The sequence below is a fragment of the Canis lupus genome, chromosome 21 (assembly GCF_011100685.1).
Source record: "Canis lupus familiaris isolate Mischka breed German Shepherd chromosome 21, alternate assembly UU_Cfam_GSD_1.0, whole genome shotgun sequence".
Classification (NCBI taxonomy): domain Eukaryota; kingdom Metazoa; phylum Chordata; class Mammalia; order Carnivora; family Canidae; genus Canis; species Canis lupus.
The window spans coordinates 31,907,757-31,921,719 of record NC_049242.1 but is presented as its reverse complement, the minus strand read 5'-3'; the positions used below and the strand labels follow the sequence as shown (position 1 = coordinate 31,921,719).

Below are 13,963 nucleotides of genomic sequence, written 5' to 3'. Positions count from 1 at the left end.
TTTTTTTCAGGAAAAAAAAAAAAAAAAAGCACCATGGGAAATACACATACGAAGGATGTTCAAACTTCTCAGCTATTAGGTTCACAAGCCATCACTGAACGCTTATTAGATTGTCAATAATGACGATATCTTACAATAAAAGGGAGGTGTCCACTAAGTAGGCGCCTGTGCTGGCGTGTGTTCGGGGGCTGGGCTGGGGCTGGGGCGGGGGCGGGGGCGGGAATCCATTTCTTGGCTTCTCTGTTTCCCTCAGGCCCGGCAGGCAGGGATCTACCTTAGCCACCAGCACGGGGAGTACCCATGGAGGGGCGTACCGGGTTCTGACACGTGCTGCGATGAGCCCCCATAACCGTCTATGCCTGGCATTCAGCCTCCTGCGGGTCCGGTGTTGGGTACTTGTCAGCTCTCTCTCCCAGCAGCTCGATGGGCGCTTTGAACAAGGACTAACTCCTCCACACCCGCCGGGCAAGCACCCCGCGCTGGGCCAGGCCCCGGAGGGGCTCACCGTGCGGTCGAACGAAGACCTCCTGTGCTCTCCGAGCCGGCGGGGCCGCCCGCTCCCTCACCAGCATCCCCTTCCTCCCACCGGGGCGCCCCCCCCCCCCTCCTGGGCACAGGCCGGACCAGGCGCAGAGGAAGCTCTCGGTCGGCGGCTCAGAGAGCGCTGGGAGGGGCAGGACGGAGACGCACGAACACCTGCCCGACGGCCGCTGCGACCCGGCGCCCAGGCACCCCCGGTCACGCGCAGAGCGGCGCGGGCGGAGAGCTCTGCTCCGCGGGGCCGGCGGGGGGGCGGGGTGTGCGCGGGGCGGGGTTACGGGGGTGCACGGAGGGGACGCGGGCTGTGGGGGGCGCGGGGGGCGCCGAGGGGGGCGGGGGCTGTGCGGGCCGCGGGGCGCGAGGAGGGGTCACGGGGGTTGCGCGGGAGCGGCCGGGAGCGCGTTGCCCGCGGAGCGCCTCTGCCGGCGTCGGCCCGCGCGTGGGCCAGGCCTTCCCGGTCCGCCAGGGGAGCGGCGGGCGCGCCCCGTTCGCCCCGACGCGCCGCGGCCCAGCAGGCGGCCGCACTACGACATGTTCGGCGTCTCCCTCCGGGTGGGTGCCCGGGGCGCGGCGGGCGAGGGCGAGGGCGAGGGCGAGGGCCGGCGGGGCGGGCCGGGGCGGGGCGGGGAGCCCGGGCGCCGCGGTCCTTCTGGGGCCACAACAGGGCCCGCTGGGGTCCGACGGCGGGCGGGGCCGAGAGCCCGCCTGAGGGGCTGCAGGTGAGCGTCGGGGCCTCCTTCGCCTGCCCCGGAGGGTGCTGGTGTGTCGGGAGGCGCTAAGGTAACGGAGCACCCCCAAGTCGGAGGTACTCACCGCAGCCCAAGCCCGCCCGAGCCTGGTCGGGGGAGTAGCGGGGTAGTGAGCCCCGGCCTCTACCTAGCTCTCAGCAGCAACCACCTGCTGGAGGGCTCAGCGCCTATCCCCCTCATTAGTTTTGTCTTGGGGGGCTGGGACATTCGTTTTAGATTGTGGGTTAGAAGCAGTGCCATCCGGGGTGCCTGAGTAGCTCAGTGGGTTAAGCTTCCCACTCTTGATTTCGGCTCAAGTCATGATCCCAGGGTCCTGAGACAGAGCCCCACATCAGACTAAGGTGCTGGGCAGTGGGGTCTGCTTAGAATTCTCTCTCCCTGTCATTCCCCGCCCCCCACCTCGATCTCCCTCTCTCTCAAAAAAAAAAAAAAAAAAAAAAAAAGAAGGAAGAAAGAAAGGGAAAAAAAGAAAAAAGGAATGCCATCACCTCAAGGAGGGGACTCCCAGGACTTGCACACTTGCACCCTTGGATATACCATCGGAATCAGCCTATTCCGATGAATAGGAAGGGCCTGGTGACATTAATTCGGCCTGGCCTTGTCTGATTTGCAGCTGATTACTCTTTACCCTCCAGGTCCACCATAGGCTCAGCTTGCATTCTGCTTTTGTTTTAAGATTTTATTTATTTGAGACAGAGAGTGCATGGGGATGGGGAGGGCGGAGAAGCAGGCTGAGCAGGGAGCCGTGGTGGATCCCAGGACCCTGAGATCGTGACCTGCGCCCAGCCGTCTGGAGGCAACCAGGCGCCCTGCATTCTGTTTTATTACCTTTCCCTCTGTCTGGTTTTTTTTTTTTTTTTTTTTTTTTCTGGGCACAGCCCAGCTTCTGTGCCCTTGGGGGAGGGTGCTGCTGTGCCTGAGCACTGTCCTGCCCGGGACCTGAAGTGCCCTGCTCACATTGTGTCTGGCTAGGACCCATCCTTGCTCCTTGCCATCACTGTCATTGGGGTCACAGTGGTCCTGTTGGCTCTGAGGAACATGAACTCAAGGAGGAAACAGATCACCTTACAGGACTCTGAAGCCAAGTACCTGCTGCCCTTGATTGAGAAGGAGGTAATGGAGTCAGCCCAGCCCCTCCACTGTCGGCCTGTGAGACAGAAGAGGACAAGAGTGGTGGGGAATGTGCTGGCTGGGAAGACAGAGCAGTGGGACAGGCCTTTCATGCCCTCCAGTTTGCCTCGCACTGCATGTGTGTGTGTGTGTGTGTGTGTGTGCGCGTGTGTGTGTGCTGGGAGACTACAAAGTAGAGCTCCTTTCCCAGGCATCTGAGTTGCCCAGAAAGGCTTTTGTAAAGCTGACAGAGCCAGCTTTGTTTTCTGTTTTATAGCAAATCAGCCACAACACCTGGAGGTTCCGTTTTGGGCTGCCCTCATCAGACCATGTCTTGGGGCTTCCTATAGGTGAGTGGAATTTCGGGTTATCACCAGGACTGGGCCTTGCAGGCACTCCACAACTCGGCTGGGGTGTGGAGGTTGCCCTGATACCTTTCCTAAGATAGGTGAGCTCAGAGATGTAGGGAAATGGGCTTGGGGACTGTCCATTTCCTTTCTCATTGTTTGATTTGGGCTGACACAGAAGTGATGTCTCAAGTGAGCATGGAAAAGAAGTGAATCTAGAATCAGAAGGTCTAATATCTCATCACAGGCTCCTTCTGGTCAACCTTAGGCCAGTCCTTCAACCTCTCTGAGCCTTGACCTATGAAATGAGGTTTTCCAGGCCTGCCTGCCTCTTGGGTTGTGAAGGTAAAGTGACTGATGGATGTGAAAACTGAGAAAGTGCAAAGTGCTGTACGTGTGGGGGATGGAAGGAGCTCATGTCACCTATAGGTGGGAGAAAGGCCCAAAATGTGTGGGGAGGCAGGAGGGAGTCAGGTGTTTTCTTCCTTGCATGGTATGTCTTTTCAGCAGGGACCTCAGACCCACACAAGGAGGGACCATTGTGAATAACCAGTCCTAGTGGTCCTAGACTCTGAGTTATCCCACTTCTAGTTTGTGACACCACCAGATGCCCAAGTCCCCCTTAGGAAAGTGGAAAACCTCTGCTGGGTCCACAGCCTGGGGATTCAGAGCTCTGTACAGACTGTCAGTGCTGCTTGCCAGTCTGGTGGAGACCCTAATCCATGACCTACTTGTCCTGTGTGTGTAGGACGCAGGACCTTGACTTCTCCTGTCAGGTCATGAAATTACCCACCTGGCCCCTGAGCCTCCTGCTTTCTCTGTCTCCGTTCATGAGAGCTCGGTGTCAGCCTGCCTTCCAGCCCTCTGCCTGGCCTGTGAGGTCAGTCCTGTTGCCCAGAAGGCTAAACGAATGAAAGACAATGAGAAATAGAATTTCTTAGAATCTGCTGTCACTCACGCCCTCCTTCACCCTGGTGTAGGCGGTGCAGAGGCAGTTCAGAGGCTTCTCGGAGAGTCTGCTACAAGAGCTTCCCAGCTCAGCTGAAATGAAGTAGGTGGGATATGGGGCCCACTAGGGCAGCCCCATTTTCTCGGGAACTGCGCCCAGGTTGGCTGCATCTGAAAGAGCCTTTCTGAGGTCTCCAGGTTCACCTTTGTTCTCAGGAGGAAGCTGCCTCAGGCATTTATTTCTGCCTGTTCTGGATGCACAGCCAGGCCACAGCCAGAGTCGCTAGGCCTGTCCTTTCTTCTGTCTCTTTCCTTCAACTTAATTCTGGTATAGGGCCTGTTCTTTTTTTTTTTTTAAAAAAAAGATTTTATTTATTCATGGGAGACACAGAGACAGAGAGGCAGAGGGAGAAGCAGGCTCCCCGCAGGGAGCCTGATGCGGGACTGGATCCCAGGACCCCGGAATCACACCCTGAGCCAAAGGCAGACGCTCAACTGCTGAGCCACCAGGTGCCCAAGTCCTGGCCCTTCTTAACCTGGAGCATTTGTAGCTCAGGCTTCAGGGCCTCCTCAGAGACGGCGGCAGGGACTCCCAGGGCTTACACTCCCAAGCAGCTCCTCTCCCCCTTCTCCTTCTCTCTCTCTCCCCCGTCTCCCTTTCCAGCTGCATGTCCCATCTTTCCCGCATCAGTTTCTACTCCCTCTGATGGCACAGAGCTTCGTCTTGCCTCTGTCTCCTGGCAGCTCTTGCTGGCACTCCTGCCCGCTCCACTCTTTGCTGTGGTCACCGAAGTGTCCCACTTCAGATCCAGCAGCGACCTGAGCGGCCCCGCCCATCCTGGGGCACTGGGGTGTAGTGACATGATCCACGGCTGTGTGGCCATCCCTGGTCCATTTGGTTCCACGCCGGAGGAGCAGAATTCCGTGGCTCAAAACTTTACTGCTGCCCCCCAAGCAGAGCCATAGGCCCGGAAGACACAGTACTCACAGTAGAACTCCTGGTCTGTGGTGTCCAAGTCCTGGGACCAGCGTGCCTGTGAGCCTAGGCTGGCCCTGTGCTGGGCAGCACGAGGCAGACAGGGGGGGCCGTGATTCGTTCACAGACCGCAGTGATCCACCCAGCTCAGGAAGAAATGATTTTGTGAAGGCAACATATTTTGCTCTAAAAGGGAAATACACCTTTCTGTTACTTCTGATACTCAGCCTCCAACATTACCAAGCTCTTCCTGTTCTGGAGAGTCCCTTGACACAGTAAGCATGCACGTGAAGCTCACAGCTCCACTGGGATGGAGGCAGGGCAGGCATGTCATCGCCACCCACCCAGAGGGGTCAAGTGACTTGCCCAGGGTAGTATGCAGCGTGACAAGAGCATGCCTAGGACCCAGGCGTCCTGGTTTGAGGCCCCTCCCTGGTTGGCCCTGCTCCTGGGCACCCTGCCAGACTGTGTGTTCACCTCCCTGAAGCTCAGTCCTTTATGGGAACCCCGGGTCCTGTTGAGGCTAGCTGTGCTCAGATTTAACATTGGAGGCCTTTTCCGTAGGTAACTATGTCCATCTCTTGGCCAAAATTGATGGCGTTATGGTGGTCAGGGCTTACACGCCTGTGTCCAGTGATGATGACCGAGGCTTTGTGGACTTGATTATAAAGGTAAGTGGGGCCCACCCTGTCCAGCTGCTTCACCCTCACACACCTATTAAAGGTGGTAGGGTGGAGAAGGGACACATACCCTGGGAAGGGCTTTCCAGAAGGGTCATTTAACTGTGCAGCTGATGACTTGGTGAAGTCTTCAGGGGTGCTTAGAGCAACTGTGAATGCCAAGGATTTTCTCCAGTGGCAAATGGAATTTTGAATTGTATGCAGCTGTGGTCTCAGGTCTGACGGTATAAAAATCAGGCTGCCTTATTTTTCAGGTCTACTTCAAAAATGTGCACCCCAATTATCCAGAAGGGGGGAAGATGACTCAGTACTTGGAGAACATGAAAATCGGGGACACCATCCTTTTTCGAGGGCCAACTGGTCGCCTCTTCTATAATGGGCCAGGTAGGGGGGTGGGAGTATCACACCGGGCCTCCTGCTGGAAGGAAGAAGATTCCTGTGGTTGTTCCATTGTTGTAGAAAACTTCTCAGGGTTGGGTCCTGTGGACTTGTCCTTAAGTCTTCATAGGTTCACTCATAGCACACACACTTGATGAGATTGTAGCTTCATTAAGGCAGGGGAGTGCTGGGGTGTTTCCTCATGGAGACTGGATCTCCAGCACGATGCCTGATACATAAAAGGTGCCTCCTGATGCTGCACAGTGGATGGATGGATGACATCCACACTCGTTTATTTATGCACACATCACCACTGACTCGCTCACTCACTGCGGTGGCAGAGTGCTGTGTGAGGCCTCCCTCCTCCCTCCGAAGAAGAGGCTCAGTGAGTCCTCAAGGAAGCCCAGGGTCTATTTCCACTTCATGCACCAGGGCAGTGGGGCTGGTGGAGGGGCCACCTTGACTCGCTTCTCTGGTTGAGAATGGTGTGGCCACTTCCTCGAGTGGACTTTCCACCGGGGAGTCCCAAGAAGAGCCAGTGATCTTTGGCAAGTTCTCAGGCAAGAGCTCCAGAAGTCAGAGGGGTCCTCTTTGTTTCCAGGGAACTTTTCAATCAAGCCATACAAAACAAGTGAGCCTGAAAAGAAGCTGGTCAGTCACCTGGGAATGATTGCTGGGGGCACAGGTAAGAGGCTTCTGGGGCTTTGTCCACAGGGTGGGCCTTTGGAACTTAGGAGTCATTTGATCCTAGAGGAGATCCTTCCATGGCTGTTTTAGATGCGGGTGCAGGGTTGATGACAGGCCTGGAAACTGACCCCACGTGCCCTGCTCCCCTGACCCAACAGGGTGGCTAGCCCAGGAAGTCAGGCCGGGGAACATGGAGGAGTCTGGGGATCGAGCCAAATAGGCCCAAACATGGTCCCCCAAGGGCTCTTGGATCCAGGTCAAGCCTGATACTCCTCATCCCTTGAAAATAAATATCTGAGAGAATAGAACCAATGTGTACGGATGCCTACAACGTGCCAGGCACCATAATAGGCGCTTTAAAAACAACCACATTTACTTGTCGTTAATTCTGTTGTACAAACATGGACACTAAAGAGCTCAGACAGGCACTGCACTCACCCTGCTCAGACGGCAAGTGGGGAGGCTGGGTGTGAAACGCAGCCAGTTCAGAGCCAGTGCTCCTTCCATCTTGCCACGTGAACACGAGAAAGGGCTTTGGACTTACTGTTGTGTTAGAAGGGAAAACCAAAATGCAGGGCAGTTTTCCACTTTGAGCTTTGGGGGCAGGCACGAGAAAAGTAGGATTGGAGCTAAGGAAGCTGTTAAGGGCCTGCAGGCCAGGGCTTGTGGGCATCGGAGAGGGGGGAGAGCCCCTAGCTGTGTCCTGCCTGCTGCTGTTCCAGGGATCACGCCCATGCTGCAGCTCATTCGCCACATCACCAAGAACCCCAACGACAGGACCAGGATGTCCCTCATCTTTGCCAACCAGGTCAGTTCTGCCCAGGGGAACCCAAGCTCGGAGCGGTAGGCTGGAATGTTTGCTGAGTGGCACCTCGCATTTGTCCTTCCCCTGCTTGAGCTCTAGCTGCTGGGGTGTCTGTAGCCACAGGGGTGCTTTGTGGGCTCGGCCAGGGGTGGCTGTGAAGGAGTGAAGGAGTCTATGCCTGGTTTCCCACTTGTTTTTGGCTTTTTTTTTTTTTTTTTTTTTAAGTCCAGGCCTGATTTCTCATTTATTTTTTTAACTGTCTGCCCCATCCCCCTATGAACTAAGCTGTCCTTCCTTTCTTAATGTGTAGTTCTGTTTTTCTGCGTATAACATCATAGATGCCTGCAGTAGAAATTTCAGGAAATACGGAAGTATATAAATATTCGACATCTTTTCTGTCTTTTCTTTATACGTGCCATATAGTTACAATTAGTTATATATTGCTTTGGTTTTTCACTCAGTATTACCACACAAGCGTTTTCTTCCCATCAAAACTCTATTTTTGTCTGTATCAAGTTGTACCATAATTTACTCTAACTTCTGCATTCACATTTTTTTTTCCAGTTTTCACAGTTGTAAAGGACCAAATGAATGATATTGCCTAGGCCTGTTGCCTTTTAGGTTATTTTCTTAAGTAGAATCCCAGAAGTGGAATTGCTGGCATTAAGAATCGTGAAGAGTTTTAAGATCCAGGTCCTCTGTGCAGTACCTCTGAGCTCCTGAGAAGTTTCTTTGGTTTTTGCTCCCGTTTCCCAAATGAAGCTCCAACCTTTGTGTTCCTCTGCTTTAGCTCTCCAGTGCTGTTACGTTAGGTGGTACCTCATATGTTACTGCCTTTACCGCTTGCACTTTTCACAGAAGATCCCGGGCGCACACAAGGCTGATTCCATCTGAGTTCCAGCTGGGTGGCCATACCTGGTGCTCAGTGTAGATGGGGTGGTGGAGTGCTGGGAACCTTGAGTGAGGCCACCCTGCTTGGTCTTCCAGCTGGAAGGCAGTCATCGCCTCTGCGGGAGGTTCCACCTCCTCCACCCACAGGAAAGAGGGCTGGTGGTGCAGGAGCTGCCACAGAACCTTTGCCCCAGAAGTTCTGGGTGGGGTGAGAGCACTCCCACTGAGTGGGGGCAGCTTGGGCAGAAATGGGCTGGCCCAGGTGCCCAGTGTGGGGAACAAGCGGTCCAGCCCTGGTGAGGCTTTGCTCATGGGGCTTCTTTTCTAGACAGAGGAGGATATCTTGGTGAGACGGGAGCTTGAAGAAGTTGCCAGAACTCACCCGGACCAGTTTGACCTGTGGTACACCCTGGACAGGCCTCCTGTTGGTACGCTCCCTGTTGTCCCCATTGTGGTTTAGCTCCAACCCTTGACCCACCTCAGGAAGTAGTCCCTGGGTTTGTTTGCTTCTTAGGACTGTGCTGGGAGGGAGGGGGAGCTGAGACCTTCAGCTCTGTCTCCGCACAGGAAATGGAGGGAACTTGAGGGAGAGAGGATTTGGAACAACCTGTTTGTAAGGGCCATCAAGGGCAGGCGTGTGATAGCTCAGCAACACTCCATATGCACATTGAACCTCGGGAGGTTCTCGAGGGACACTGAGGACTCCATGCTACACTCGACATGGCATCCCAGAGAATTCACACTCCCTGCATCTAATATGGCCATGGACCCCATGCCCCCTTACCACCCAGCCTCTCCTGGACAGCAGTCCTCATATGATGAGCTCCAGCCCACTGCTACAACCCTAGCCAGCACCCAGCTGCCACCCATGCCCTGTGCCTTCCATGGCTGCCCCTCCTACCTCATGAGCTGTGCCAGCCTTGTCACATAGCTCACTGCCCAGAAGAGGGTGCCCCCCCAACCAAACCACAAGCCCCGAGGCCTGCTCCACCAGGCACAGTCCCAACTCAAGGTCTTGATTCACACTGCACCTCACTGTAGTGTCCTCCATCCCTGACCATGCTTGGTGCATCAGACACCACCTGGGGGCCTCAGAGTCCCAGAGTGAGCGTGGGGTTTGGGGTCCATAGTGAAGACAGCTTCCTGGGCCCTCCCGCGTCTTCAACTTCCCCACTTCTGCAGAGAACAACAGTGTAGACTTCTAAGTGTTGGAGAGCAGCCTTGCCTCTTTGGGAGGGGGGTGGCAGGAGGCTTGGGGTCAGGGGCTTCACCTGGCACCCTCACAGCTTTTTTCTACTACTGCTTACTCTCAGGCTGGAAGTACAGCTCAGGCTACATCACCGCCAACATGATCAAGGAGCACCTCCCTCCTCCGGGGCAGTCCACGCTCATCCTGGTGTGTGGCCCAATGCCCCTGATCCAGACAGCTGCTCATCCTAACCTGGAGAAACTGGGTTATACCAAGGAGATGATTTTCACTTACTAATACCTTCCTTGCTCCAAGCAAATTTGCCTGGTCCCTTTCATCTATTTCAGAGTGAGTCCCGCCTCACAGCATTAAACAGGGATGTGTTCACAAGTGCCTTGTAATGCACCGGGGGCACATGGCTCCTCTCTTGGGCGTGGGCCTAAGCAGAGTTCAAGGGGCTGGAAGCAGACTGCTTTCAGAGGCCTCCTAGCTTGGGAGGCTTGAAGGAATTCCATTTCAGTGTCTTTCCCCAAAGTGTAATGAAATCAACTTCAGGACAAAGCACATAGCTCAGGACATGTGGCTCTCTGGGGGTCCAGCTAGGCAGTTGGAGGGCCTTGGCCAGCCCTACATGGGAACAGCCTTCTGTGTGTCCCAGGGAGATCAGAACTGGCAAAACCAGAAAATTCCAGAAGAACCCAAGTGTGGTCATATCAACTCCCAGTAACTCTCTTCAACTCTCCCCTCTCCAGAGTGTTCTAAAGTCAGACCTACCAGAGGGCCGGGCACCCTCCATGTGCACTCTTCCTTCTTTTGTAGGAGACCCTTGAAATGGGAATGGTGTTAAAAGGCATTAGGGCCATCGTGAATCCACAGGGCAGGCGGGCTCCAGCCGTTGTTGTTGTGCTTTGCACAACAGAGGGAAGCAAGAGCCCTGGGTTTCTTAGCAGCTTCTGAATGCCAAGTCCTGTTCTGATCTGGCAGCGGGTGGTGGTTAGCACAGAAGCATCTGAACCTGCAAATGAGACTAGGCTCCAGGAGTTATTCCCGCAATCCTTCCCATTGCTAAACCCAAGCGATACAATGACCACCACGTCCTTGGCTGTCCGCTGCCAGGCTGACGCGCTGCTCCGTTACCTGCGAGCAGGTAAACGCTTCCTGCACTTTAGTTCCTATCGTTCTCATAACAAGCCAGAGATTCCATGGGGATTTTGTTCTCCAAGTTACAGCTGAGGAGAGGCTCTAAGACAAAGTTATTGTCCCCAGGTCATTCCAACAGAAGGTGGAGAAACTGGGTTCAGACCTGGGCATTTAATTCCAAGTCATTCCCTTTCCGCAATAACTGGTATTGTAGTATTGTTGCTGCAGTGGGTGTCACTGGGTGTGTGCATGTGTGCACGTGCATGTGTGAGGGGCACAGAAGAGGGTGAGCCAGCTCTAGAGAACTCATTTGAGTGCAGCTGTGCCCTGCCTATGGGTGGTCTCACAGAGGGAGCATGGGGTGCAGCAGGAAGGGGGGCATGGGGGTGAGAGGCTGCAAGCCTTTACCCATCTGTGTATTCAGTGCACCCTCAGCAAAGCCCTGCTTGGGGAAAGATACTCCACTGGGCACAGTATGAGGAGTAAGAGCCCACCCTCATGTTTTTCTCTAACACAGATTTTACCCTGCGTTGTCCCCTGCTTTCATCAGCTCCCACCTGGCCACCCATGTCCTCACAGGGACCTGGCTCACAGGGCCTGTCCTGATCTGACTCCAGCTTGACATCACCAGGTTTTTCCTTCCCTGGGCTTCCCACTTTTACCCCATTTTGTGGCCCCAGTGGTTCTCAATGAGGGGCAGTTTTGTCCCCCAGGGAACATTTGGCAAAATCTGAAGACATTTTTATCAGAACCAGAGGAGGGGTGTTGCTGGGGTCTAGGGAGTAGAGGGTGCTGCTCACCATCCTACAACACAGCAGACAGGCGCCATCACAACAAATTACCCAGCCCTAAGTGACAATGGTGCAGAGGCTGGGAAACTCTGCTCTAGTCTTAGCAACTTTGGGCACTTGCTAGGATGTACTGGGATGTTCCAAGGCCATTTGCCTGGAGCACCTTTTCCTGCTCTGGTGTACTTGGGGAACCAGATTCATCGCTGAAAACCAAGTAGCCCCTCTTCCTGGAAGCCTTCCCTGTCCCCTGCCCCAGCTCGCCATTAAAAATGACAACTAGTTTCTGTCGGAGCATCTGTAACTTTCAGCGCACACTTGTTTGAAACAGAGGTGTACCCCCGACCCCTTGGCAGCGCCCTCTGACAAGGACCTTGACACTCATGCCTGTATCTCCAGCTCTGCTTGGCCCAGCATGGAACACGCTTAGCCTGCACACACGGAGGGGCGAGGGGATGGGGAGCGTGGCAGCATGGAGTGCCTGGGCAGCTCGAGGACCAGGGTTTGTTCTGACTCCGGGCTGTACGGGAGTGTGCCCACAGCAGGTGCTCGGTGTGTGCGTGCTGAGTGTGGCTGTGCGAAGGGAGAAAGGCACACTACTTCAGGGGGTCCTGGGGGGGGCTCGGCTGAAGGGCAGACAGCGCAGCGGGGCCCAGGGACCTCCAACCAACGCATCAGCGAGGGCTTCCTGAAGGAAGCGGGGTCTTGCTGGGCCTTGACAGGCAGAACTTGGCCTTGTGAAGCGGGGACCAAGGGGGCAAAGACCTGCTACAGCGAGGAGGAGGTGGGCACACAGGCTACAGAGGGGGTTCGTGAGGCTGAAGATTCAGAAGGGCCGTGGGTGCAGCTAAGGCTCTTGAAAAGTCCTCTCTGGATTCTAGAACTGAGTTCTTAGCAGAAAGGTAACGGGATTAAAGCAGTGCTTTGGAAAGGCCACTCTGGGACAGAGGGGAGCAGCTGGGGACGTGGTGGAGCAAGCAGGGACCAGCTTTGGGGAGCAGAGGAGAGAGGAGGCCCGAGCTGTGAGCTGTGACAGCCCCATGAGGGGGAGAATGGGAGGGTCGGTATGGCTTGGGGCACTGGGCCTCTCCCTGAGGTAGGGGACCCCCCCCCCCAGGCTGCTGTGTGTTGGCCAGCTGTGGTGGAAACATTGGCTCATCCACTGGGGGGAGCTGTTTGACCAGACAACTGCTCTGCGGAGCCCGCGCTGCAGTGTGCAGGGTGGGGGTGCCCAGGGGGTACCCGCCCCTGCCCCCAACTGAGGAGGCCCAGCAGCACTGACAACCTGACACCCCGGTGCACAGGAGGGTAGGACGCGGACGGTCAGGGCCGAGGGCAGAGGGGCCCTGCTCCTTCCCGGGGCTCACCCAGACCCGACCCCGGGCCAGGGTCCTGTGAACGGAGGTGCCCCCGGCCTACTGGGTGGCCGCAGCCCCGGAGCGCTCCCATCCTGCAGCCCGCGCAGCCGCCCCGGGACTGCCCAACAGTTTTTTTCAGAATTTTCTCCCAGCAGAGCTTTTATGAACTCCTTGCCCTTCCCCTTTGGCGTAAGAACCTCCCAAATGTCACCAGGAAGAGCAGGAGCCATGCAGTCTGTGCCGACGTCTCACCGCCCCCCCCGCCAGAAGTGGGGTGCAGCCCACGTATAAAAGTACAAAAGGTAAAAAGCTGCGTCCCTCAGCACAGCACGGGTGAAAACACGGGGCCCCTGGGGCCACCTCCCGGCGTCTGTCCACCGCTCTCCGCGCTCCCGGCAGCGCCCCGTCTGGGATGTCCTGCCAGCCCGTCTGGGCCTGCAGGTGGCTGGGCCTGCTCCCCCTTGACGCCGAGACTCGGGGCCCCCGCGTGTGCCTCTCTGGGCTCTCGGCCATGAAGAAAGTCATCTCCAGTCCTCCGAGCTGGGCGCGGCCAGGCGAGAGTCGTTCAGCAGCTGGTCCTGGCTCAGCAGGGTCTGAAAGGACACAGCCCAAGGGGCAGTGGGACAGGGTTTTGGTCAAGGCTGCCCTGCGGCAGCTACGTGGGAAGCAGTGGACCCTGGGTGTGGTCCCGTCTGACGCCGGCACCCTCCAAGTTCATGGGGTTTCAGGGACCCCACGGACGAAACCAGAATAGACTGCACTATCAAGGCAATACACTGCTCACGCCTCCTTAGAGGTGAAGTTGCTGTTTGAAGACCACCCAAAGCCTACTAGTGGTGATGAGGGCAAGGTAGGGTGCCTTCACTTCAGTAGGTGAGCCAAGAAAAAAAGAAAAACCAGTTGAATAAAAATCCCATTTCCATTCAGGGAGTCTACTGTCCCCCCACCCCCCTCTACACACGCTTCTATCTTGTCCTTGGATACAGCCTTCTTAATGTGCCGAGATCAGTGAGCGAAGGATGGTGACAGAGGCCACAACATGGGCAGATGCTACAGCCAGTGGGCTCAGTGGTGGGACCGTCAAGGACTGTCAAGGACCTAATAGGCATCGGGAAGTACAGGGCCTCAATAATGGGAATCTACTCTGTGGCTGGTCTTTTACTCCCGGCTGTTGTCGGTCTGTAAGCCTTGCCAGGAGCCTACTATTAGCCTCACTTTACAGATAACTAAGCCGGGGCTGGGAGAGAGAGTGACTTGCCTGACGTCCCAGAGTTAGTAAGAGGCAGAGCAGGAGCTTGAACCATGCTGGCCTTACTCCAAAGAGGCTTCTTTCACCGACACCATTCCGCCTCCTTACGAGGCACACCAGATGCATCC

At 55.9% G+C, this 13,963-nt stretch overlaps 2 protein-coding genes across 14 annotated transcripts in view; one reads left to right on the top strand and one right to left on the bottom strand.

Moving 5' to 3' along the window:
• PPFIBP2 (PPFIA binding protein 2) overlaps positions 1–13,963 on the bottom strand; it is a 170,079-nt gene that overhangs the window by 9,894 nt on the left and 146,222 nt on the right. For 11 of the 12 annotated variants that reach the window (XM_038568934.1, XM_038568941.1, XM_038568937.1 and 8 more), the window contains one exon: positions 7,422–13,179. The exons of the other annotated variant lie outside the window; for it this stretch is intronic. In XM_038568934.1, the coding sequence (XP_038424862.1) occupies positions 13,108–13,179 (72 nt within the window). In that variant the 3' untranslated portion in view covers positions 7,422–13,107. Of the gene's footprint in view, positions 1–7,421; positions 13,180–13,963 lie in introns of those variants that run through there. 12 annotated transcript variants of the gene reach the window in all.
• On the top strand, positions 941–11,515 carry CYB5R2 (cytochrome b5 reductase 2). 2 transcript variants are annotated; one of them, XM_038568947.1, is made up of 9 exons: positions 941–1,092; positions 2,262–2,402; positions 2,677–2,749; positions 5,235–5,341; positions 5,605–5,734; positions 6,330–6,413; positions 7,138–7,223; positions 8,440–8,539; positions 9,425–11,515. In XM_038568947.1, the coding sequence occupies exons 1-9, from the start codon at positions 1,072–1,074 to the stop codon at positions 9,595–9,597; spliced, it is 915 nt and encodes a 304-aa protein (XP_038424875.1). In that variant the 5' UTR covers positions 941–1,071; the 3' UTR covers positions 9,598–11,515. The 2 variants fall into 2 exon arrangements, with proteins under 2 accessions (XP_038424875.1, XP_038424876.1); XM_038568948.1 differs by lacking the exon at positions 2,262–2,402 and having other exon boundaries at positions 1,026–1,092.